Genomic DNA, 25,852 nt, shown 5'->3' with positions numbered 1-25,852 from the left:
CTCTATGTGCCTATGTGCTTCAGTTCGGAATTCCTTCTCTCCCTCGATAGCTGTCCTTGTAAGGCCAGATTGCCACAGCAGGAGAGGGACAGTTAGCGCATACATGAAGTCTCATACGGGTCTCCAGAATCTCATTGTCTAGTTGGTTGTCACAAAACCACAAGGATCTGAGGTAGTGTCGGTGATCCTCTCTCACTAGGAAGCTGCTGATGTTTCCACAGTTGTTTGATATCTGCCATCACTGCAACAGAATCATTTCTGAAGCACGAGACCCCGCGCAGACTGTTATTGAGATCAGGACCCCACAAGAGTGCATTGCTCAGTGATACACATTTGAAGTGCATACATAAATCAAAGACAACTTGTACTATTCGTAATAGCGTGCACTGTCATCTGGCATCTGCCTGATGGAACTGACCCTCTAGTTTGCTGTGGTTTTCTCAACTGGCATCCAAGAGCTTCACAAAGATCATATTTGCTCTCTTGTACAGTGTGAATCAGTTGGGCTTTATGATGATATACTAACACTGAATTTTCCAAATTTCACACCTCAGGAAGTAATGGCACTCTCAAACGTGGCATGCAGATTGCATATCTTTTTCCTGTGGGGGTACTTTCTAGTTTTCTGGTGGGGGAAAAGACAGAGAAACAGTCTCCTGTATCAGAAAGGTTGACATTGAAGTCATTCAACTTTGACTCACCAATACCAGAGGAATGGATAAAAGGAATGAACTGATTAAGATGTTGGGACACAAAGACGTCTTTTCTACTGACGAGTATGATGCTGTTTTTTTAAAGTACTTACTACGCTATCAGAGTGACAGAGGAAACAGCTTTCTGAGAGAAGTCTTGCCAGTTAACACCAGCAGAGGTTGAAGGTGTTACACATCTACTGAAAATGGTGTAGCTAGAATTGTCACTGAGTTGAGGAGTCCCTATATGTTATCTATAATTGTTTTGAGGGAAAAGAATGGGAAGATATGAATGTGTGATGATTATCACAGAACAGACGTACAATCCCAGACCCACACACAGTTCCATTGTGATATAGAGGATGCTTTGGCCTGCAGAAGTGGAAGGAAATGGTTCAGTGTGTTGGTTCTAAGAACCGGGGATTACCTATAAGACCATAAGATACAGGAGCAGAATTAGGACACTTGGCCCATCGAATCAGCTCCACCATTTCATCATGGCTGACCCAATTTTCCTCTCAGCCCCAGTCTCCTGCCTTCATGCCCTGACCAATCAAGAATCAATCAACCTCTGCCTTAAGTATACAGGTGCCCATGGCAAAGCATTCCACAGATTCACCACTCTCTGGCTAAAGAAATTCCTTTTCATCTTAGTGCTAAAAGGACACCCCTCTCTTCTGAGGCTATGTTCTCTGGTCTTGAGACTCCCCTACCATAGGAAACATCCTTTCCACACCCACACTATCAAGGCCTTTCACCATTCCATAGGTCACACCACACTGAATATACCAAATATTACCCAATACCAATGAGTGAATCTGCTAAAGGAGAAAGAGGATTCATATGTCCTCTTGGAGTTTTTCCAGTTTGAAAGGATACCCCAGGGCATATCAAGAGCACTGGCTAACTTCCAACGTGTCATGGAGCAGACTGCTGGAGACATGAACCTGCTTGAAGTACTTGTGTAATGGGATGATCTCAGAGTGTTTGAGTCAACACTAGAGCAGCAGGAGACAAGACTACTGAAGGTGTTAGCCTACCTGAAAGCTGAAGGTTTAAAACTGTCTCTGGACAAATGTCAGTCTGTAAAACGTCAGTCAACTATGTACGACACATAGACTCTCGGAATGGAGGGGCTACAGATCCTTCTAAGATAGAGGCAGTAACCACATGGCCAAGACCAAGAACTGCATTCATTCCTTGGGGACAACTGGAGATTTGTAAAGAATGACTCCAGAGTGAGTCACCACTTGAATCAACTCCTTGCAAGACTAAAGCGCTGATTATGGACTTCAGGAAGGGTAAGATGAGGCATCAGAAGTGAAGAGAGTCAGCAATTTCAAGTTCCTGGGTGTCCAATTCTCCAAGGACCTAACCTGGATGCAGCTATAATGAAGACAAAATAGCGATTATATTTCAGTCGGACTTTGAAGGGATGTGGTTTGTCAACTAAAACACAAAAACTCTACGAATGTATCATGAAGAGCATTCTGACTGGCTGCATCACAAAGGACCAGAAAGCATCCACAGTTGCAAAAGCTTTGTTGGGAGAAATACTTCATTCATTATGGCCTCCCGAGAAGGATGCACAGTGATCAGGGAAAGGATTTTGACAGCAGTCTCATACATGAGTTACTGAGCATGTTTGGAGTCGAGAAGTTCAAGGGCAACGCTATATCATCCTCAAGATGATCCTCAGCCTGAGAGATTCAACAGGACATTGTTAGACATGCTAGGAACTCTTGATGCCAAGAAAAAGAGTAAGTGATGTCAGCATATTGGACATTTGGAACACAGTTGTAACTGTACTTAGAATGAAGCCATTGGTTCCTCACCATACAACGTTTGGACATGAAGCCAGATTACTCCTGCAGAAACACCACTAGTCTCCAGTAGCAAACCCAAAACGGCCCCCTTTGTCCCATTCTTTCAAATTTTCTTTTGACTTCCTGTGCTCCTCTAGTATTGTGTGAGTATTACTCTGGATTTCCAGCATCTGTACTCTCATGTATTACACTGAAAAGAACAGGGAATAGGGAGGTTAACAACCAATGCCATTCTTCCTCAGCACAAAAGGTTTGAGGGATGAAGAACATGTCAGACATAACTGCAGTGAGCTTGTCTTCAGTCTGCAGAAAGTCATGCAGGAAATTCAAGGGCAACCTTTTCACCCACAACTGGTGACGATTTGGAGCCCATCACCACAGGGACAGTGAGAGGTGAAAAGCAGGGATGGATTTAAAAGGACATTAGTGGAACAGAAACATGGCAGGGACCAGCTGCACTGTACTGGCTCCGAATGGTAAACTAGGTGTGTTGTAGATTAACTAAGTACCTGAGACAATGTTTAAAATAGGACTCATTTATTTGTCACTGATCCAGAATATTAAACTCCATTCCCATTATATTAGCATAAGAAACACTTCCCATCTCAGTCACTAGGGTGCAGACTTCGTCTGAAGAGAGCAGCAATAGTACAGTCTGACACCAACAGTCACTTTTGAATAAATCTCTGGACTCAGAAATGTGAGGGTTAAATATGCAGCAGGCTGCTTATTTAAACACTTTCCCGGTGTGAACTCGGTAGTGCGTCACAAGGTGGGCTGACTGAGTGAATCCCTTCCCACATTCAGAGCAGGTGAATGGTCTCTCCCCAGTGTGAATTCGCTGGTGTGCCAGTAGGTGAGATGACAGAGTAAATCCCTTTCCACATTCAGAGCAGGTGAATGGTCTCTCCCCAGTGTGAACTCGCTGGTGTGCTAACAGATAAGATGACTGAGTGAATCCCTTCCCGCATTCAGAGCAAGTGAACGGCCTCTCCTCAGTGTGAACGCGTTGGTGTACCAGTAAGTTAGATGACTCAGTAAATGCCTTCCCACATTCAGAGCAGGTGAACGGTCTCTCCCCAGTGTGAATTCGCTGATGTCTCAGGAGCATAGATGACCGAGTAAATCCCTTCCCACATTCAGAGCAGGACAACAGCCCCTCCCTAATGTGACCTCGCTGGTGTCTCATTAGATGAGTTGACTGAGTGAACCCCTTCCCACACACAGAACAGATGAATGGGCTTTCCCCAGTGTGAATTCGCTGGTGTGTCAGTAGGTTAGATGACCGAGTAAATCCCTTCCCACATTCTGAGCAAGTAAACGGTCTCTCCCCAGTGTGAATTCGCTGGTGTGCCAGTAGGTTAGATGACCCAGTAAATCCCTTCCCACATTCGGAGCAGGTGAACGGCCTCTCCCCAGTGTGAAGTCGCTGGTGTGTCCTTAAGTGAGATTGCAGAGTAAATCCTTTCCCACATTCAGAGCAAATGAACGGCCTCTCCCCAGTATGAATTCGCTGGTGTGTCAGTAGGTTACATGACTGAGTAAATCCCTTCCCACATTCAGAACAAGTATATGGTCTCTCCCCAGTGTGAACTCGTTGATGCACCAGTAAATTAGAAGACTCAGTAAATCCCTTCCCACATTCAGAGCAAGTGAACGGCCTCTCCCTGGTGTGAACTCTCTGGTGTGAAAGCAGTTTTGATGGCCAAGTAAATCCCTTCCCGCATTCAGAGCAGGTGAATGGTCTCTCCCCAGTTTGAACTTGCTGTTGTCTCATCATGTGGGATGTATTAATGAATCCCTGTCCACACACTGAACTGTGGAACAATCTCTCTCTCCCTCTCGTGAACTTGTTTATGTATCTGCACGTAGACTTGGTGAGTCAATCCCTTCCCACCAGGAGCAGGTGAACAGCCTCTCACTGGTGTGGATTTTACTGGATTTTATTTGGAGATACAGCATGGAACAGGCCTCTTCAGCCCAATCAGCTGCTCCATCCAGCAATCCACCTGTCAACCCAGCTCTGTCAGAGGACAATTTACAATGACCAATTAACCTATTATCCAATATGTCCTTGGACTGTGAGAGGAAACTAGAGCACCCGGAGGAAAACCATGTGGTCACGGCAAAGACGTACAAGCTCCTTACAGACCGTGTCTGAACTGAAATCCAAACTCCGACACCCCGGTCTGAAATCTTCAGTTTGGATGACGGAACCAATTGCTTCCCGCAGAACAGGTGAACCGCCTCACTATAGTGTGAACTTGCTGATGTATCTTCAGGTTGGATGGCTGAGTATATCCTCTCCCAAAGAGCAGATCACTGGCCTCTCCCCAGTGTGAACTCACTGGTATATCTGCAGGTTGGCTGAGTGAGATAATTCATGCCCACACTGAGAGCAGGTGAATGATATCAATTGTCTGACAATTCACCAAGTCAGATGTTAGCCATAGTGAATCCCTTGTAAAATCATTGCAGTTGACGAACTGATCTCTGGTGAACAAATGCTGGTGTGTTCTCAGCACCCCGGTTCCAGCGGATTTCACTGAGTTAAAACAGAATGTTTCCTTTCAGACACAAAATACAGGTCCAGCTGGGATGAGATACATCTTCATCCCCAAGGATCGACAACTAATCTATCGGTGCTACAAGGGGAATATCCGGTCACTCCTTTGACAATCTGAAGACAATTAGAAGCTTTACCTCCAGTTGGGTTCATCCAAATCTCACCCCGACACTGAACACGTGTTCGGATTCTCCTTGCTGTGACTGCTGTTCTGTCTTCTCAAGCATCTCCTCCTCTACATTCAGAGACTGATTGTTTTCAAGTGCTGGTGAGCTGACAAAGACAGCAGAACTGACGTGTTTTTGTTTTCAAGATTCCCATTCAGAAACTCCTTGAAGTTTCAAACCTGCAAGAAGATTTACAAAAGACATCAATGGGTGAAGGATAGTACTTTGAATTAAATAGTTTTCATCTCTAACATTACACTGTTACAGTGAGATTCTCCCAGTCAGTATTATCTCAATTTCTGGTCATGTCACGCAGAGCTACAAACAGCACATGATATCACGTAGCTGCCCTAGAGACTTTCTAAGTACTCAAACCCCCCTCCCTCACCAGTGTGACTGCTGCAGGTCACTGGTTACCCCAGACAAAGGTGTCTGATATCAGTCTGTTCTCAGAGAGAATGGGACTAAACATGTTCTAGCAGGCAGAAAGATCCAGAACAAGAACAGGTAGGACAGAGGCAATTTTAGAAAAGATCCAAGTCAAATGCAAGGCTTTTAGACCTTAAGATATAGAGAGAAGTAGGCCATTTGGTCCATTGAGTCTACTCCACCATTTAATCCAATTCTTCCAGTCATCCCCTTCCCCTGCCTTCACCCCATACCCTTTGATTCCTCTGCTAATCAAGAACTTGTCCATCCTTGCCTTAAATACACCCAATGACTTGGCCTCCACAGCCGCTCGTGGCAACAAATTCCACAGATTTACCACACTCTGACTAAAGTAATTTCTCCGCATCTCAGTTCTAAAAGGACATCCTTCAATTCTGAAGTCGTGCCCTCTTGTCCTAGAATCCCCTACTAGGGGAAATAACTTTGCCATATCTAATCTGTTTAGGCCTTTTAACATTCCAAATGTTTCCAAGAGATCTCCCCTCATTCTTCTGAACTCCAGGAAATATAGCCCATAAGCTGCCAGACATTCCCCCTACAGTAACCCTCTCATTCTTGGAATCATTCTCGTGAATCTTCTCTGAGCCCTGTCCAATGTCAGTACATCCTTTCTAAAATAAGGAGCCCAAAACAGCACGCAATACTCCAAGTATGGTCTCACAAGTGTCTTATAGAGCCTCAACATCACATCCCAGCACTTATATTCCATACCTCTAGAAAGGAATGCCAACATTGCATTCGCCTTCTTCACAACCGACTTAACCTGGAGGTTAACCTTTAGGGTATCTTGCACAAGGACTCCCAAGTCCCTTTGCATCTCTGCATTTTGAATTCTCTCCCCATCTAAGTAATAGTCTGCCCGTTTATTTCTTCCACCAAAGTGCATGACCATTCACTTTCCAACATTGTATTTCATTTGCCACTTCTTTGCTCATTCTCCTAAACTATCTAAATCTCTCTGTTTCCTTAACATTCACTGCTCCTCAACCTAACTTTGTATCATTGGCAAATTCAGCCACAAATCCATTAATACCGTAGTCCAAATCATTGACATACATCGTAAAAGGCAGTGGTCCCAACACTGACCCCTGTGGAATTCCACTGGTAACCAGCAGCCAGACAGAATAGGATCCTTTTATTCCCATTCTCTGGCCAACCAGCCAATGCTCCATCCACACCAGTAACTTACCTGTAATTCCATGGGCTCTTATCTTGCTAAGCAGTCTCATGTGCGGCACCATGTCAAAGGCCTTCTGAAAATCCAAGTTCACTATATCTACTGCATCTCCTTTGTCTACGCTGCTTGTAATTTCCTCAAAGAATTGCAGTAGGTTTGTCAGGCAGGATTTTCCTTTCAGGAAACGATGCTGGCTTTGGCCTATCTTGTCACGTGCCTCCAGGTACCCCATAATCTCATCCCTAACAATCGATTCCAACAACTTCCCAACCACTGATGTCAGGCTAACAGGTCGATAGTTTCCTTTTTGCTGCCTTCCACCCTTCTCAAATAGGGGAGTAACATTTGCAATTTTCCAGTCATCTGGTACAATGCCAAAATCTACCGATTCTGGAAAGATCATCGTTAATGCCTCCGCAATCTCTCCAGCTACTTCCTTCAGGACCCGAGGGTGCATTCCATCAGGTCCAGGAGATTTATCCACCCTCAGACCATTAAGTTTTCTGAGCACCTTCTCAGTCATAATTTTCACTGCACAAACTTCACTTGCCTGACATTCTTCAACGTTCAGTATACTGCAGATGTCTTGCACTGTGAAAACTGATGCAAAATACACATTCAGTTCCTCTGCCATCTCTGCATCTCTGATTACAATATCTCCAGCATCATTTTGTATTGATCCTCTATCTACCCTCAACTCTCTTTTACTCTTTATATACTTAAAAAAATCTTTTAGTATCTTTTTTGATAATAGTCACCAACTTCCTGTCATAATTCATCTTTTCCTTCCTAATGACCTTCTTAGTTTCCTTCTGCAAGTTTTTAAAACTCCCCAATCCTCCATCTTCCCACTGGCTCTGGTTTCCTTGTATGCTCTCTCTTCTGCTTTTACTTTGGCTTTGACTTCACTTGCCAGCCACGGTAGTGTACTTCTTCCCTTGGAACATTTCTTCTTATTTGGAATATATCTGTCTTGCACTTCCCTCATTTTTCGCAGTAACTCCAGCCATTGCTGCTCTGCTGTCCTTCCTGTAAATGTCCCTTTCAGTCAACTACGGCCAGTTCCCCTCTCATGCCACTGTAATTTCCTTTATTCCACTGAAATACCCACACATATTGGATTTTATTTTTTCTCTTTCAAATTTCAATGTGAGCTCAATCATATTGTGATCACTGTTCCCTAAGGGTTCCTTAACCTTAAGCTCTCTTATCACCTTTGGATCATTACACAACACCCAATCCAGCACAGCCAATCCCCTAGTGGGCTCAACAGCAAGTTGTTCTAAAAAGCCAACCCTTAGACATTCTACACATTCTCTCTTGAGGTCCAGCACTGACCTAGTTTTCCATATCCACTTCCATGTTAAAGTCCCCAACGATTATCATGACATTGCCTTTCTGACACGCCTTTTCCATCTCCTGCTGTAATTTGTAATCCACAACCTGGCTGTTGTTTGGAGGCCTGTGTACAACTGCCCTTGCCATTTTAAACTCAACCCACAGAGACTCTGTACTTTACAATCCTATGTCATCTCTTTCAAATGATTTAATATTATTTCTTATACATAGAGTCACACCACCCCCTCTGCCTACTAATCTATCTTTCCGATACACCGTATATCCTTGGACGTTCAGCTCCCAATGGCAGCCATCCTTTAGCCAAGTTTCAGAGATGGCCACGTCATATTTGCTGATCTGTAGCTGAATTTCAAGATTGTCGATTTTATTCCTTATGCTGCGTGCATTCAAATATAACACTCTCAGTCCAGTAATTGTTGCTTTCTGTTTGAACTGCACCACGCCTCTATTGCCCTGTAACTCATGCCACTGGCTGTGATTAAGCCTCATCTCCTACCTGTTCTTTCTGTAATCTCTGTTGCACGCTATCTTTGATTTATTTCTGTTTTCCCCTTCCTCAGCCCTATCACTCCAGTTCCCATCCCCCTGCCAAATTAGTTTAAACCCTCCCTAACAGCTCTATTTAATGTGCCCGCTAGGATATTGGACCCATCTGGGTTCAGGTGTAACCCGTCCTTTTTGCACAGGTTGTTCCTCCCCCAGAAGAGGTCCCAATGATCCAGGAATCTGAATCCCTGCCCCCTACACCAGTCTCTCAGCCACATATTACTACGCCTGGTCATACTATTCTTGCGCTAGTTAGCACGTGACACAGGCAGCAAGCCTGAGATTACTACCCTAGAGGTCCTGCTTTTCAGCTTCCTACCTAACTCCCTGAATTCTCTCTTCAAGACCTCCTCCCTTTTTCTACCTGTGTCATTGGTACCAACATGTACCAAGACTTCTGGCTTTTCACCCTCTCCCTTCAGAAGACTCTGCACCCGATCCAAGACATCCCGTACCCTGGCACCTGGGAGGCAACACACCATGTGGGTGACTCTGTCAGGCTGACAGAACCTCCTGTCTGTTCCCCTCACTATGGAATCCCCTGTGACTACCGGATTCCTCATCTTCCTCTTTCCCCTCTGCACCACGGAGCCAGGCTCAGTGCCACAGACCTGATTGCCATGGTCGTCCTCTGTCAGGTCACCCCACTCAACAGCATCCAAAATGAGATAATGATTACTGGGGGGGGGGGGGGTGGAGATGAACACAGGGCTGCTCTCTACCATCTGAGCCCTTTCCCTCACTTCCCTGACCATCACCCACTTATCGAACTCCTGCAGCCTCTGGGTGAATAACTCCCTGTTGCTCCTATCTATCTCCTGTTTGCTCTCCCTAAGAAGCTTTTGTTTTCGATTCTATTCACACTGCTTTACTGAACAGAGAACCACTACCTTGTTTTAAGCCTCATTCTTAACTCAGCACATTATCTACCAAGAAGGCGATGCGTGCAGGAGCTCCAATGAAATTCCCATTTTAGACGCTACAGTTGAAAGCCACAGCTTCATCTATGGACCATACAGTTAGTAACATTGTTTTAAGGTATTTAAAAAATCCATTGCAAAGTGGATAATACACGAACGGACTCTGGTCGCTGGTACAGTTCCCTTTCAAGGGAGTGGAAGAGGGGATGTTGCTCTGGTTTAAAAGTTAATTTAAGGAATCGTGCACTTGAGTCGAGTCTGAATGAGTACGCCATAACTGTCACTGACTTCATTAAAACCTGTGTGGATGAGTGTGCATCTACAAGAACACACTGTACACAAGAATAAAAAGCCATGGATGAACCAGAAGGTTCGTAGTCTGCTGAGAGCTAAATCTGTAGCATTGATGTTTGCTGACCCAGGACTATACAAGATGACCAGGTATGTCTTACGGAGGGCTACTTCATGAGCATAGGAACAATTCCCCATGAAGCTGGAGGTGGAATTGTATGTATGTCAACTCTAGCCAGGATTACAGGCCAGTACTTCCTACTAAGGGAAGCCTGGCATCATGTGTGGTCGTGATGCTTCACTCCCAGATGGGCTCAACACCTTTTATGCACACTTTGAAAGGGAAAATAAAACTACAGCACCTGATGACCCTGTGATCTCTTGTCTCAGGGACTGACATTAGAGCATCTTTAAAGAGCTGCCAGGCCCCAATGGAGTACCTGATAGGGCTCTGAAAATCTGTGCCAAGCAACCAGCAGGTTGTGCTCGAAGACATTTTGAATCTTTCAGTGCTGCAGTCAGAATTTTACACCTGCTTCAGAAGGGCAACAATCATACCAGTCCCCAAGAAGAGTAAGGTGAACTGTCTCAATGCCCATTGTCTAGTAGCACCCACATCTACGGTGATAAAATGTTTTGAGAGATTGGTTATGGCTAGAATTAACTCCTGTCTCAGCAAGGACCTGGACCCAATGCAATTTGCCTATCGCAAAGTAGGTCTATGAGGACGTGATCTCATTGGTTCTCCACACGGCCTTGGATCACCTGAACAAAACAAATACTTCTGTCAGGATGCTGTTTATTGACCACAGCTCAGCATTTAACACAATCACTCCCAGAGTTCTGGGACAACACATTTCATGACATATGCCGGTGATCTGTCACTCTGATTCTGTTCCGTTCCCGATCCTGGGATTCAGACAGCTGAGGCTCGGCTGTGTCTGGGAGATGACTGGGCTGCCAGCCCCTCAGCCTGCGGACTGAGTGGAAAGCCTTGGCAGCATCACCCATTGCCGCCTCTACACAGAGACATTGTCACCAACCCCGAACCCAGCCTCTGTCCCTCACCGGCCCGCGATGCGCATGCGCCGCAACATGGCCTCGGCAGCGCCCATCATCGGAAAATTCACCGGACCGGGTGTGAATCGTGGGGCTGAGAGAGGGAAATAAGTGTCACCATCCCGGGTCCACAGTGTGTCCGGCGCCCGGAGTAATTGTCCCCCAGTCAGGCTGCGGACCCCGGTGCTGATGAAAACCCACCCGAACCCCGCTCCTACCTACTCACGAAGCGCCAGAGCCGGTTGTCCCCAGGGCGCATGCGCGAATATTGGCAGCTGGTTGTGACTCATGCACATGCGCAATTGGTTGACGGCGGACGGACGGTGATTTCTGAAGCGCTGTGCTTTCTGGGTATGCTCGGTGCCATTTTACAGTTCAAGGTTCAAAGTGTATTTTATTCTCCAAGTACAGATATGTCACCATATATAACCCTGAGATTTATTTTCTTGTGGACATACTCAGCATATCTATAGCATAGTAACTATGACAGGATCACTGAAAGATCAAGTAGCGGGCAGAAGACAACAACCTCTGCAAATGCAAATATAAATAAACAACGAGAACATGAGATAATGAGAATAATATTGAAAACGAACATGCGATAACGTGCTTTAAAGTGCGATCATTGATTGTGGGACATTTCAATGATTGGGCAAGTGAAGTTGAGTGTAGTTTAGACTCTTTTGTTAAACAGCCTAATGGTTGTTCAAGAGCCTGTTGGCCTTCACCCTTCTTTGTGCAGCTGGATCCTGGACATCCTGTCAGATTGCCGGCAGGTGCTAAGAATGGGCTTCCTCACCCCTGCCCCTCTGACTCTCAACACAGGTGCCCCTCAGGGCTGTGTCCTAAGCCCCCTCCAGTACTCTCTGTACACTCATGACTGTGTCACCATCCACAGCTCCAACCTGCTAATTAAATTTGCTAGTTATACCACATTGATTGGCCTTGGCTCAAATAATAACGAGGCAGCCTACAGAGAAGAAGAAGTCATCACCCTGACACAGTGATGTCAAGAAAACAACCTCTCCCTCAATGTCGCAAAGACAAAGGAGCTGGTTGTGGACTACAGAAGGAATGGAGACAGGCTAACCCCTATTGACATTAATGGATCTGGGGTTGAGCTTTAAGTTCCTCGACGTACACATCACCAGGGGTCTCACGTGGTCTGTACATGCCAGCTGTGTGGTGAAAAAAGCACAAAAGTGCCTCTTTTACCTCAGATGGTTGAAGAAGTTTGGCATGAGCCCCCAAAATCCTATGGACTTTCTACAGAGGCACCGGGCTGCATCACTGCCTGTACTTCCCTCAATCGCAGGACTCTGCAGGGAGTGGTGCAGATAGCCCAGTGCATCTGTGGATGTGAACTTCCCACTATCAGGACATTTACAATGTGACACAGGTGCATAAAAAGGAAGAATCATTGGGACCCTGAGTCACCCCAACCACAAACTGTTCCAGCTGCAGCCATCTGGGAAATGCTACTGCAGCATGTCCTGTTGTACATACTATTTATTACAAATTACTATAAATTGCACATTGCACATTTAGACGGGGACGTATCGGACCCCAGTGCACTCCAGCGTGTGGTGAAAACTGCCCAGTGGATTATCGGCACCCAATTGCCCACCATTGAGAACATCTACCATAAACGCTGCCTGGGCAGGGTGAAAAGCATTATCGGGGATGCATCTCACCCTAACCATGGACTTTTTACTCTCCTCCCATCCGGTAGGCGCTACAGGAGCCTCCGCTCCCGTACCAGCAGGCACAGGAAGAGCTTCTTCCCTGAGGCTGTGACCCTGCTGAACCTCTCATCACAGCGCTAAGCAGTATTGCACTCATATTGTACTGTCTCAGTACTTTTATATTTGTGTGCTGTAGCACTTACTTTTTATTTGCAGTTATTTTGTAAATAACAGTATTCTTTGCACTTATGGTTAGATGCTAACTGCATTTCATTGGCTTTGTATATATACTCAGCACAATGACAATAAAGTTGAATCTAATCTAATCTAATTTAAGATAAAGATTTTAACTCCTCATGTATGTGAAGGACGTAAGAAATAAAGTCAATTCAATGATGGTTGAGGAGCAGTAATATTCTTGAACCTGATTGTGTGAGTCCTGAGGCTCTTGCACCTTCTACCTGATGGCAGCAGTGAGAAAAGAGCATGGCCTGGCTAGTGGGGATCCCAGATGACGGATGCTGCTTTCCTACGACAGTGTTTCATGTAGATGTGCTCACTGGTTGTGAAGGGCCAACAGGCCACTACCTATTGGAGGACATACCAATTGGCATTGGTGTTTCCATACCAGGCTGTGATGCAGCCAGTCAGTATACTCTCCACTGCACATCTATAGAAGTTTGTCAAAGTTTAAGCTGTCATGCCGAATCTCCACAAACTCCTGAGGAAGTACAGGTGCTCTGGTACTTTTTTCACAATTGCACTTATTATGGTGTGGACCAAGGACAGGTCCTCCGCAATAGTAAAATTCATCAATTAAAACTGCTGACTCTCCATCTCTGATCTTCTGATGAGAACCCCTGGTTTCCCTCTCCTGAAGTCTATAATCAGTTTTTTGATCTTGCTGAGATTGAGAGAGAGGTTGTTCTGTGACACCACTCAGCTATATTTTCAATCTCCTTCCATAAGCTGATTCATCACCACCTTTGATCTGGCCTATGACTGTGGCGTTGTCAGCAAACTTGAATATACCATTGGAGCTGTGCTTAGCCACACAGTCATAAGGGTAAAGTAGAGCAGGGGGCTAGGCACACAGCCCTGTGGGGCACCTGTGTTGATGGAGATCGTGGAGGAGATGTTGTTGCCAAACAAAACTGACTGCGGTCTGCAACTGACGAAACCCAGGATCCAATTGCAGAATGCGGTATTGAAGCAAAGGTCTTATTGAGCCTTATTGATTAGCTTTCAGGGGATGATGGTATTGAATGCTGAGTTGTAGTCAATAAAGAGCATCCTGATGTATGCAGCTTTGCTGTCAAGCTGTTCCAGGATTGAGTAAACAGCAAATGAAATGGCATCGGTTGTGGACCTGTTGCTCCAGTGGGCAAACCGGAGCAGATCCAACTCGCCTCTCAGGCAGGAGCTGATGTTTCATCACCACCCTCTCAAAGCTCTTCATCGCTGTGGCTGTAAGTACAACTGGGTAATAGTCATTCAGGCAGGTCACCATGCTCTTCTTGAGCAACGGGGTAAACGAAACCTGCTTGAAGCAGGTGGGTACCATGTAATGCTGGAAAGAGAGGTTAAAAATCTCAGTGAACACACCAGCCAGTTGATCAGCACAGGCCTCTAGTGTGTGTCCAGGTACCCAGTTCGGTCCGGATGCTGTCCATGGATTCACCTTCCTGAAGGCAGCCCCCATGTTAGCTTCAAAGACTGAGACCATGGCATCATCAGGACATGTGGGAGTTCATGATGGTTCCTCTATGTTCTGATGCTCAAAGTGAGCACAGAAGGCATTGAGCTTATCTGGAAACAAAGCCCTTCTGTCTCCCATGTCGCCTGATTTAACTGTTAAGATATCTGCAAGCACTGCTTCCACTTCAAGTCCAGTCAATGCTTTAATGTGGAGAACTCAGCAGCTACTCAGCAAGCTCCCACAGACAATATACTCGATATCAACCTGCTTCAAAACCAAAGTCTACACACAGATGCAGATAGAAACCAAAGACACAAGAGATTCTGTAGAAGCTGGAAATATAGAAGAACACACACAAAATGAGGAATTAAGCTGGTCAGTTACCATCTACACAGAGGAATAAACAGTCGAGGCTTCGAGCCGAAAACCTTCTCCATTCCTGAATTATTGGCTGTTAATTCCACTCCACTAATACTGCTTCACTGCTGAGTCCCTGCAACATTCTGCAGCAATAAACAATTTTCTTCCATAGTCAATCAGTTTCTACATGTTGCAGATCTTTCATCTGCAGCCACTTTGTTCTGGTCTGATTCCTCTGTAGGTTTCAGTCCCCATCACCTTCTGGAGCCAGTCTTCACAGTGCAAGACATCTGCAGTATACTGAACATTGAAGAGTGTCAGGGAAGTGAAGTTTCTGCAGTGAAAATAATGACTGAGAGGGTGCTCAGAAAGCTTAATGGTCTGAGGGTGGATAAATCTCCTGGACCTGATGGAATGCACCCTCGGGTCCTGAAGGAAGTAGCTGGAGAGATTGTGGAGGCATTAACGATGATCTTTCAAGAATCGGTAGATTCTGGCATTGTACCAGATGACTGGAAAATTGCAAATGTCACTCCGCTATTTAAGAAGGGTGGGAGGCAGCAAAAAGGAAACTATCGACCTGTTAGCCTGACATCAGTGGTTGGGAAGTTGTTGGAATCGATTGTTAGGGATGAGATTATGGGGTACCTGGAGGCACATGACAAGATAGGCCAAAGCCAGCATCGTTTCCTGAAAGGAAAATCCTGCCCGACAAACCTACTGCAATTCTTTGAGGAAATTACAAGCAGGGTAGACAAAGAAGATGCAGTAGATATAGTGAACTTGGATTTTCAGAAGGCCTTTGACATGGTGCCGCACATGAGGCTGCTTAGCAAGATAAGAACCCATGGAATTACAGTTAAGTTACTAGCATGGGTGGAGCATTGGCTGGTCGGCCAGAGAATGGGAATAAAAGGATCCTATTCTGTCTGGCTGCTGGTTACCAGTGGAGTTCCACAGGGGTCGGTGTTGGGACCGCTGCTTTTTACGATGTATGTCAATGATTTGGACTACGGTATTCATGGATTTGTGGCTAAATTTGCCAATGATACAAAGTTAGGTTGAGGAGCAGTGAATGTTAAGGAAACAGAGAGATTTAGATAGCTTAGGGGAATGAGCAAAGAAGTGGCAAATGAAATACAATGTTGGAAAGTGAATGGTCATGCACTTTGGTGGAAGAAATAAACGGGCAGACTATTACTTAGATGGGGAGAGAATTCAAAATGCAGAGATGCAAAGGGACTTGGGAGTCCTTGTGCAAGATACCCTAAAGGTTAACCTCCAAGTTAAGTCGGTTGTGAAGAAGGCGAATGCAATGTTGGCATTCCTTTCTAGAGGTATAGAATATAAGTGCTGGGATGTGATGTTGAGGCTCTATAAGACACTTGTGAGACCATACTTGGAGTATTGTGTGCTGTTTTGGGCTCCTTATTTTAGAAAGGATGTACTGACGTTGGAGAGGGGCTCAGAGAAGATTCACGAGAATGATTCCAGGAATGAAAGGGTTACCATATGGGGAATGTCTGGCAGCTTATGGGCTATATTTCCTGGAGTTCAGAAGAATGAGGGGAGATCTCTCGGAAACATTCAGAATGTTAAAAGGCCTAAACAGATTAGATATGGCAAAGTTATTTCCCATGGTTGGGGATTCTAGGACAAGAGGGCACGACTTCAGGATTGAAGGATGTCCTTTTAGAACTGAGATGCGGAGAAATTACTTTAGTCAGAGGGTGGTAAATCTGTGGAATTTGTTGCCATGAGCGGCTGTGGAGGCCAAGTCATTGGGTGTATTTAAGGCAAGGATGGACAAGTTCTTGATTAGCCGAGGAGTCAAAGGGTATGGGGTGAAGGCAGGGGAAGGGGATGACTGGAAGAATTGGATTAAATGGTGGAGTAGACTCGATGGGCCAAATAGCCTACTTCTCCCTATATCTTATGGTCTTATGGCCTAAAAGCCTTGCATTCGATTTGGATCTTTTCTAAAATTGCCTCTTTCTACATCTTCTGGTTCTGGATCTTTCTGCCTGCTGGAACATGTTTCATCCCATTCTCTCTGGGAACAGACTGATATCAGACACCTTTGTCTGGGGTAACCAGTGACCTGCAGCACTCACACTGGTGAGGGAAGGGGGTTTGAGTACTTAGAAAGTCTCCAGAGCAGCCATGTAATATCATGTGCTCTTTGTAGCTCTGTGGGACATGACCACAACCTGAGATAATACTGACTGGGAGAGACAAACTGAGCCAAGTCACAGATTGACAACGGGCAGAAATGTCCATTCTGATACAGGCGGAGACACAGGAAATTAATTGTCAGTCCGGATTCCTGATCTGTGGCCAAGTAAAAGATGGGGAGTTGTTCTTCCAACTTGGGCTGAATCTCACTGTAACAGTGTAATATTAGAGATGAAAACTATTTAATTCAAAGTACTATCCTTCACCCATTGATGTCTTTTGTAAATCTTCTTGCAGGTTTGAAACTTCAAGGAGTTTCTGAATGGGAATCTTGAAAACAAAAACATGTCAGTTCTTCTGTCTTTGTCAGCTCACCAGCATTTGAAAACAATCAGTCTCTGAATGTAGAGGAGGAGATGCTTGAGAAGACAGAACAGCAGTCACAGCAAGGGGAATCCGAACACATGTTCAGTGCTGGGGTGAGATTTGCATGAACCCACCTGGAGATAAAGCTTCTAATTGTCTTCAGATTATCAAAGGAGTGACCGGATATTCCCATTGTAGCAGCGACAGATCACTTGTCGATCCTTGGAGATGAAGATGTATCTCATCCCAGCTGGATATGTGTTTTGGCTCTGAAAGGAAACATTCTGTTTTAACTCAGTGAAATCCGCTGGAACCGGGGTGCTGACAACACACCATCATTTGTTCACCAGAGATCAGTTTGTCAACTGCAATGATTTTACAAGGGATTCACTATTTCTGACATCTGACTTGGTGAATTGTCAGACAATTGATAGCAAGGAGATATCATTCACCTGCTCTCAGTGTGGGCATGAATTATCTCATTCAGACTGCAGATATACCAGTGAGTTCACACTGGGGAGAGGCCAATGATCTGCTCTTTGGGAGAGGATATACTCAGTCATCCAACCTGAAGATACATCAGCAAGTTCACACTATAGTGAGGCGGTTCACCTGTTCTGCGGGAAGCAATTGGTTCTGTCATCCAAACTGAAGATTTCAGACTGGGGTGTCGGAGTTTGGATTTCAGTTCAGACACGGTCTGTAAGGAGCTTGTACGTCTTTGCCGTGACCACATGGTTTTCCTCCGGGTGCTCTAGTTTCCTTTCACAGTCCAAGGACATATCGGATAATAGGTTAATTGGTCATTGTAAATTGTCCTCTGACAGAGCTGGGTTAACAAGTGGATTGCTGGATGGAGCAGCTGATTGGGCTGAAGAGGCCTGTTCCATGCTGTATCTCCAAATAAAATCCAGTAAAATCCACACCAGTGAGAGGCTGTTCACCTGCTCCTTGTGGGAAGAGATTGACTCACCAAGTCTACGTGCAGATACATAAACAAGTTCACGAGAGGGAGAGAGAGATTGTTCCACAGTTCAGTGTGTGGACAGGGATTCATTAATACATCCCACATGATGAGACAACAGCAAGTTCAAACTGGGGAGAGACCATTCACCTGCTCTGAATGCGGGAAGGGATTTACTGAGTCTTCTAATTTACTGGTGCACCAACGAGTTCACACTGGGGAAAGACCGCATACTTGTTCTGAATGTGGGAAGGGATTTACTCAGTCATGTAACCTACTGACACACCAGCGAATTCACACTGGGGAGAGGCCATTCACCTGCTCTGAATGTGGGAAGGGATTCACTCAGTCAGCCCACCTTGTGACGCACTACCGAGTTCACGCTCGGGAAAGTGTTTAAATAAGCAGCCTGCTGCATATTTAACCCTCACATTTCTGAGTCCAGAGACACGTTCAAAAGTGACTGTTGGTGTCAGACTGTAATTATTTGCTGCTCTCTTCAGACGAAGTCTGCACCCTAGTGACTGAGATGGGAAGTGTTTCTTATGCTAATATAATGGGAATGGAGTTTAATATTCTGGATCAGTGACAAATAAATGAGTTCTATTTTAAACATTGCCTCAGGTACGTAGTTAATCTACAACACACCTAGTTTACCATTCAGAGCCAGTACAGTGCAGCTGGTCCCTGCCATGTTTCTGTTCCACTAATGTCCTTTTAAATCCATCCCTGCTTTTCACCTCTCACTGTCCCTGTGGTGATGGGTTCCAAATCGTCACCAGTTGTGGGTGAAAAGGTTGCCCTTGAATTTCCTGCATGACTTTCTGCAGACTGAAGCCAAGTTCAGTCATCCCTCAAACCTTTGTGCTGAGGAAGAATGGCATTGGTTGTTTACCTCCCTATTCCCTGTTCTTCTCAGTGTAATACACAAGAGAGTGCAGATGCTAGAAATCCAGAGTAATACTCACAGAGTACTAGAGGAACACCGGAAGTCAAAAGAAAATTTCAAAGAATGGGACTAAGGGGGCCTTTCTGGGTTTGCTAGTGGAGACTAGTGGTGTCTCTGCAGGAGTAATCTGGCTTCATGTCTGAACATTAAATGGTATGGTGAGTAACCAATGGCTTCAATCTGAGTACAGTTACAACTGTGTTCCAAATGTCCAATATACTGACACCACTTTTTTTCTTGGCGTCACGAGTCAGCACACACTGTCCACCGCACATCTATAGAGGTTTGAGAAGGTTTCTGATGACATGTCAGATCTCTGCAGACTCCTGAAGAAGTAGAGGTCCTCCCATACTTGCTTCACAGTGATACTTACATGATAGGTCCAGGACAGGTCCTCTGAGATAGTGACACCCAGGAGATTGAAACTTTGGCTGAGTCGTGGAATAACTCAAAGTCAATAAGACCAAGGAACTGATGGTAGACTTCAGGAGTGGAAAACCAGAGGCCTATGAGCCAGGAGGATCAGAGATGGAGGGGTTGATGCTCCCAAGGTTTTCCCCTCAGTCTGCAGGGTGTTTTTGGAAGTGCTGGCAGAGGGAAATTTTAGTGGACACTGCGAAACTTTAGCTACCTGAATCCTAGCATTTGGAATGGAACATAACTAGTTTCGCGTCAATCTTCAATGAAGAACTTCTTGGTAGATAATGTGCTCAGGTGAGACTGAAGCTTTGAAGGAGATGCTGGTTCTACCTTCCAGTCAATCAGAATGTCAATTAGTTCAATAGAACAAAAAACAAAATCCATGCATTCACTCTGGCTTTTCAGAAAATTGCCTCTGTTCTACCTCTTCCAGTTCTGGATTTTTCTACCAGTGAGAACATGTTTTGTCCCATTCTCTCCATGAACATAACGATTCCAGACACCTTTGTCTGGGATGACCTTGTGAGAGTAATTCAACAGTCTCCAGGAGCAGCCATATTGTTGTCACAACCATGGATACGGCAATTGCGCTTGTGAATTTGCACATGTCAGGCAATTATTATTTAATCGTGATAGTATTTAACTCCATTCTTGTCGTCGTAGTGCTTGTCGAGACTTGGACAGAGCATAGCAATGTTTCGCTGCTGTTTTGTATTTGACCTTCCCTGAGCTATTAGACTTCCCAATCAACTGACTGTAAAGACTAGCAGTATTCGTTAGTGTTTTAGGTGTTCTTTTCAGCCACAGCGTAGGCTTCGTTTTCCTTTGAGAGCTTTAGTTAACAGCCCTGTTTGGCCTAACATTTACTGTTTTATTTTCCCTTTAACACTGTCTGTATTAAAGTCTGTGAACTATCGACCTGCTTCAGTGTCTCTCACTCCGCACTTGGGCCATACCTGAACCGAGGTGACAATTGTCGGGTAATGTGTTCACAGCCAGTGACATTGAGTTGGGGTTCACGTTGAGGCTGGTCTGACGAGATGACGTAAAGTCCTTATAGCACGCCTTTGAGTTCAGGTTTTAGAGTTCAATAAACGAGTTGTTATGGTTTTCTCGAATTTAAAATGCCTGAATGTTGTTTTATTTGAGAAAACCTACTCTGGTGACCCTGTCGCTCTAGGACGATTCCAGAGATATTGAACATGTTGGCCAACACAGTCACTTTGAAACTGCTGGAGTTTTGGGAACAAATATCCGTTACTTGATTTGTATAAACTGAGGCACAATACGCACTGTGAGAAGTCATCGCCGATAACACCAGATTCTACTCTGTGCTGGCGTCACTCGGAAACCCCGTGGCTGTGAGAGTGGTGAGTCCACTAGAACACGATAAATAGTGATCGCTAAAGACTCACCATTTACAGACTTTAGGACTATCGGAGTGTGAGCACACCAAACAGTTGCTCTCCATGCCCGGCCTCAGCAATGTTAAACCGTTGGAGCTAATGACCACATGTACCGTCTCTCCTGGAAAATCACCATCCTTGTTTTATTTTAAAAAGAAGTCTTCAGGCAGCAAATGCCTGGTCAAGTTTGCATAGCTCTCACTAATGCTTCGTGAAGGACTACAGGGAGCTTACCATAGTTTACACTCAGCAGGGCAGCAGGACAGCAATTCCTCGTCCTTTCTCTACTTCAATAAGCCCAGTCAGCAAGGTCCCCAACATAAGGACAACTGCGGCTGTGAAACAGAGGATGCCATGCCTGTGTTTTTACTAGGCTCGCGTTGGTGTGAATGCCAAGAGGTGCCGAATGTCTTGCAGCTTCCGCAGTGGTCAGAGGCCTGTGAACACTGAGGGTTCCTGCTGTCAGTGACGTCTGCTGTTCAACACAGACACCCTTTCAGAGCCACACTTCCTGTGTGACACGGGTGCTCAAGTCGCATCACCTACTGATGTGAAGGCAAAGAATTATGATAACTCGCTAACATCCAGACTTGCAGGACAGAATGGATGACCTTCTGCTACAGTGGGCAATGTTAGACATAGGACTTCATCCTGGCTAAAGCTGCTAAATCTCTACTCGTTGCAGATTTCCTGCGTGCCCAAGAACTATTAATCAGTCTTAAAAACTGCCGGCTTGTGAATGTCAAGGACTTTGGAGTCACTACCCTGCTCCCCTAGTAAGTTCCCCACAGACTCTGTCAAGTGAATGCACCACCGCATGTGAGTTTACTCGACTGCTGGGCAACTTCCCAAACCTCAACAAGCCCACATTCTCCACTACAGTCACAAAACATGGGGTCAAGCACCACATTCCCACAGCTGGCCCACCAGTCCGTGTCCGTGCATGTAGACTGGACCCAGAAAAGCTGACCATTGTGAAGATTGAGTTTGCAAACAAGAAAAGACTTGGCACTGTATGTCAGTTGAATAGTCCCTGGGCCTCACCCCTCCATTTGGTCCCTAAGTCCAATGGTATTTGCTGCCTAATGTGGTGATGACCGATGCCGTAACGTGGCCACCGCCACCCCGCTCCCCCCCCCCCAGATCGTTACCCAGTCCCACACATCCAAGATTTTACTGGCACATTCAGCCAAAATGTAAATTTTTTCCAAAGTCGATCTAGTTAGGGGCTACCATCAGGTGCCTATGCGCTCGGAGGATATTCCCAAAACAGCTGTGATAACCCCTTTGGCCTCTTTCAGTTTCTGTGCATGCCATTTGGGCTGAAAAATGCAGCACAGACTTTCCAATTGCTGATGGGCTCACTTTTAAAAGGCTTAGATTTTGTTTTTATTTTCCTGGATGATATATTTGTCGCCAGTGCATCCAAGTCGGAAAAGCGTCCCATCTCCGCACACTTTGCGATTGGTTAAGCCAACATAGGTTGATTACTAACACTCTCTCGGCCGTCACATCTCCACAGAAGCTGTGAGCCCCCCCCATCAAAAGTAGCCGCTATTATGGATTTCCCACTGCTCTGTACTACTATAAAACTACAGGAGGCATGGTGAATTTCTATCACCACTTCATCCCATGATCTGATGAACTTATGCTCCCCTGTATACTGCGTTTAAGGGCAATGCCCCTTATCAAGTGCTTGACTGGTCAGTGGACATGGCCAGGGCAGTTGATGACACCAAATGAACCCTTTCCAGCATCGTCCAGCCTGTGCAGCTGCTCCGTGTAGCTATCACAAGCCTGTCCCGTGGGTGCTTGGTCAGAGGTGAGTGACAGCCCCTCACCTTCTTCAGCTGCCAGCTCCGTCCCCCAAAAAGGAGGTGTTTGACAGTGAGCTGCTCGGTTTCTACCTGTCTGGCCACTATATTGGTTTTCTTCTGGAGTGCCGCCATTTCACAGCGTTTGTTGGCCACAAACCACTTGTGCGTGCAATAGCCGAAATATCAGACTCTTGGTCTGCAGGGCAGCAACACCACCTGGCCTATGTATCCGAGTTCACACCTGATAGACAACCTATCACGGGGAAAAATAATCCTGTGGCTGATTGCCTCTCACGGCCAGACACTGAGGACACGCACATAGGGGTTGACTGTGCTGGCATGGCAGCTAACCAGAGGTCCAGGCTTACCGGACAGCATTGGCTAACATTCAGTTCAGGAGAGCTGGGCTTTCTCTCCTGTGCCTCAGTCAGTCCTCCTCTCCCCATAGTGGCTGCGAACTGGAGGTGGACTGTTTCTGACTCCATACAAGGCCTTTCGCATCCGGGCCGGAAGGCCTCACAGAAACTGGTTGCATGAAATTTTGTAAGGCATGGCCTTAGGAAGGACTGCGGCCTGTGTGGAGTGCCGGCGGGCAAAAATTAACCATCATGTTCAGACCCCATTGACATATTTTGAGGTCCCTGAGCGATGGTTTCACCATGTCAATGTGGATCCTTTCCCCCTTCCCCCTCCCGCACCTCCTTACCATGGTGCACCGTACCTCCAGGTGGCCAGAGGACATGTCTCTAGTATCAATGATGGCTCGAGCGTTCATCAGCACCTACAGTATTCGGTTTGGCACGCCCATCTGATATTTCCTCTGACCACGGCCCACAATTTGTATCAGACCTCTGGGCTGCGATGGTCCAGAAGCTCGGCATTAGGCTACATCACGCCACAGCGTATCACCCACAGTGCAATGGCCTATGCACCGCTCCTAAAGGTTGCTTTGGGAGCTTCCCAGACAGCTGTACTTACAGCCACAGTGATGAAGAGCTCTGAGAGGGTGGTGATGAAACAACAGCTCCTGCCTGAGTGGCGACTTGGATCTGCTCCAGTTTACCCACTGGAGCAACAGGTCCACAGCAGATCCCACCTCACTGGCTCTTAGCCAACCCTGAAACATCTGGATTGCAAAGTTGTTCAGATCAGGATAACTTTATCAACTAAAGCTCGGCATTCAATCCCATCATCCCCTCAAAACTAATCAATAAGGCCCAAGACCTTGGACTTAATATCTCCTTGTGCAATAGGATCCCGGATTTCCTTACTTGCAGACCCCAGTCAGATTGGATTGGCAACGACATCTCCTCGACAATCTCCATCAGTACTGGTGCACCATGGGGCTGTGAGCTTAGCTCCTGCTCTACTTGCTTTACACTTATGCCTGTGTGGCTAAGCACAGCTCTGGTGCCATATTTAATCTTGCTGAAGTTGTAGGGTAACGTATTTGGGAGAAATGTACATAATTCAGTGCCACACACATTGAGTCGGGGTTTCACTGTAAGAGGCTAGTCTGACGTGATGATATTTTTACGTAAAGAGCTTTAGCACACTTTTATGTGTAGGTGTGGAAGTTCAATAAAATGTGTTACAGGTTCCATGAAACATGATGAAATGTTTGTAAAAACATACCTCCTCACCACTGTTGTGGGCCAAATCAAAGGTGGTGATGAATCAGCATACAGAAGGGAGATTGAAAATATGCCTGGTGCTGTCATAACAACAATTTCTCACTCGATGTCAGCAAGATCAAAGACCTGATTATAGCCTTTCACAGAGGGACAGCAGTGACCCATGAGCTAGTCCTCAGAGATGGCGAGGGGCAGCAGCTGAGAACATCTACATGAAACACTGTCATAGGAAAGTAGCATTCATAGTCTGGGATCCCCACTCCCCAGTCCATGCTCTTTTCTCACTGCTGTCATCAGGTAGAAGGTGCAAGAGCTTCAGGCCTCACACAATTGGGTTCAAGAACAGCTCCTACCCCTTATCCATCAGGCTCTTGAACAACCATTAGGTTCCTTAATAAAAGGGAAGAACTACACTTAACTGCACTTACCTCATCATTAAAATGTCCCAGAACCAATTATCTCACTTTAAATGATTCTTTGTCTCAATAGCTCACATTCCTGTATGTACTTATTTATATTTATTTATATTTGTTTTTGCACAGTTTGTGTCTTCTGCACCCTGCTTGATCTTTCAGTGATCCTGTCAGAGTTGCTGAGTATGCCCACAGGAAAATGAATCTCAGATTGTATATGGTGACACAAATATACTTTGATAACAAAATGTACTTTGAACGTTGAACTGTGAAATGGCACCGTGCATACCCAGAAAGCCCAGCGCTTCAGAAATCACCGTCCGTCAGCCGTCAAACAAATACGCATGCGCGGAGGTCGCAGACGGCGTGAAGCCAAAATCGCGCATGCGCTCAATGGACAAACGGCGCTGCAGCTTCGGGAGCAGGTAGGAGTTGCTGCGCGGTTTTCATCAGCCCGGCGTCCGCAGCCTGACTGAGGGACAAATGCTGCGGGCGGGTGCCGGACACACCATGGCTCTAGATCCCGGGACGGCCCCGCTTATTTCTCCCTCTCTTTGCCCCACGATTCACACCCGGTCCGGTGAATTTTCCGATGATGGGCGCTGCCGAGGCCATGTTGCGGCGCATGCGCATCGCGGGCCGGTGAGGGACAGAGGCTGGGTTCGGGGTTGGTGACAATGTCTCTGTGTAGAGGCGGCAATGGGTGATGCTGCCAAGGCTTTCCACTCAGTCCGCAGGCTGAGGGGCTGGCAGCCCAGTCATCTCCCAGACACAGCCGAGCCTCAGCTGTCTGAATCCCAGGATCGGGAACGGAACAGAATCAGAGTGACAGATCACCGGCATATGTCATGAAATGTGTTGTCCCAGAACTCTGGGAGTGATTGTGTTAAATGCTGAGCTGTGGTCAATAA

At 45.9% G+C, this 25,852-nt stretch overlaps 2 protein-coding genes across 5 annotated transcripts in view; one reads left to right on the top strand and one right to left on the bottom strand.

Moving 5' to 3' along the window:
* Nucleotides 1–25,852, top strand: part of LOC140203686 (uncharacterized) — a 161,717-nt gene that overhangs the window by 128,145 nt on the left and 7,720 nt on the right. The window contains exons 15-17 of the mRNA XM_072269732.1: nt 17,343–17,451; nt 18,307–18,700; nt 21,763–21,853. Of these exons, the coding sequence (XP_072125833.1) occupies nt 17,343–17,451; nt 18,307–18,700; nt 21,763–21,853 (594 nt within the window). The remainder of the gene's footprint in view (nt 1–17,342; nt 17,452–18,306; nt 18,701–21,762; nt 21,854–25,852) is intronic.
* LOC140204014 (uncharacterized) lies at nt 3,057–17,497 on the bottom strand. Of its 4 annotated transcripts, none has more exons than XM_072270236.1 (2): nt 17,473–17,497; nt 3,057–5,430 (listed from the first exon to the last, which is right to left on the bottom strand). In XM_072270236.1, the coding sequence occupies exon 2, from the start codon at nt 4,296–4,298 to the stop codon at nt 3,246–3,248; it is 1,053 nt and encodes a 350-aa protein (XP_072126337.1). In that variant the 5' UTR covers nt 4,299–5,430; nt 17,473–17,497; the 3' UTR covers nt 3,057–3,245. The 4 variants fall into 4 exon arrangements, with proteins under 4 accessions (XP_072126337.1, XP_072126336.1, XP_072126338.1 ...); XM_072270235.1 differs by lacking the exon at nt 17,473–17,497 and adding an exon at nt 11,272–11,312; XM_072270237.1 differs by lacking the exon at nt 17,473–17,497 and adding an exon at nt 11,276–11,298.

This window comes from Mobula birostris, chromosome 10 (genome assembly GCF_030028105.1).
Source record: "Mobula birostris isolate sMobBir1 chromosome 10, sMobBir1.hap1, whole genome shotgun sequence".
Lineage (NCBI taxonomy): Eukaryota > Metazoa > Chordata > Chondrichthyes > Myliobatiformes > Myliobatidae > Mobula > Mobula birostris.
The sequence above is the reverse complement of the archived record's forward strand: the minus strand, read 5'-3'. Positions and strand labels throughout refer to the sequence as shown.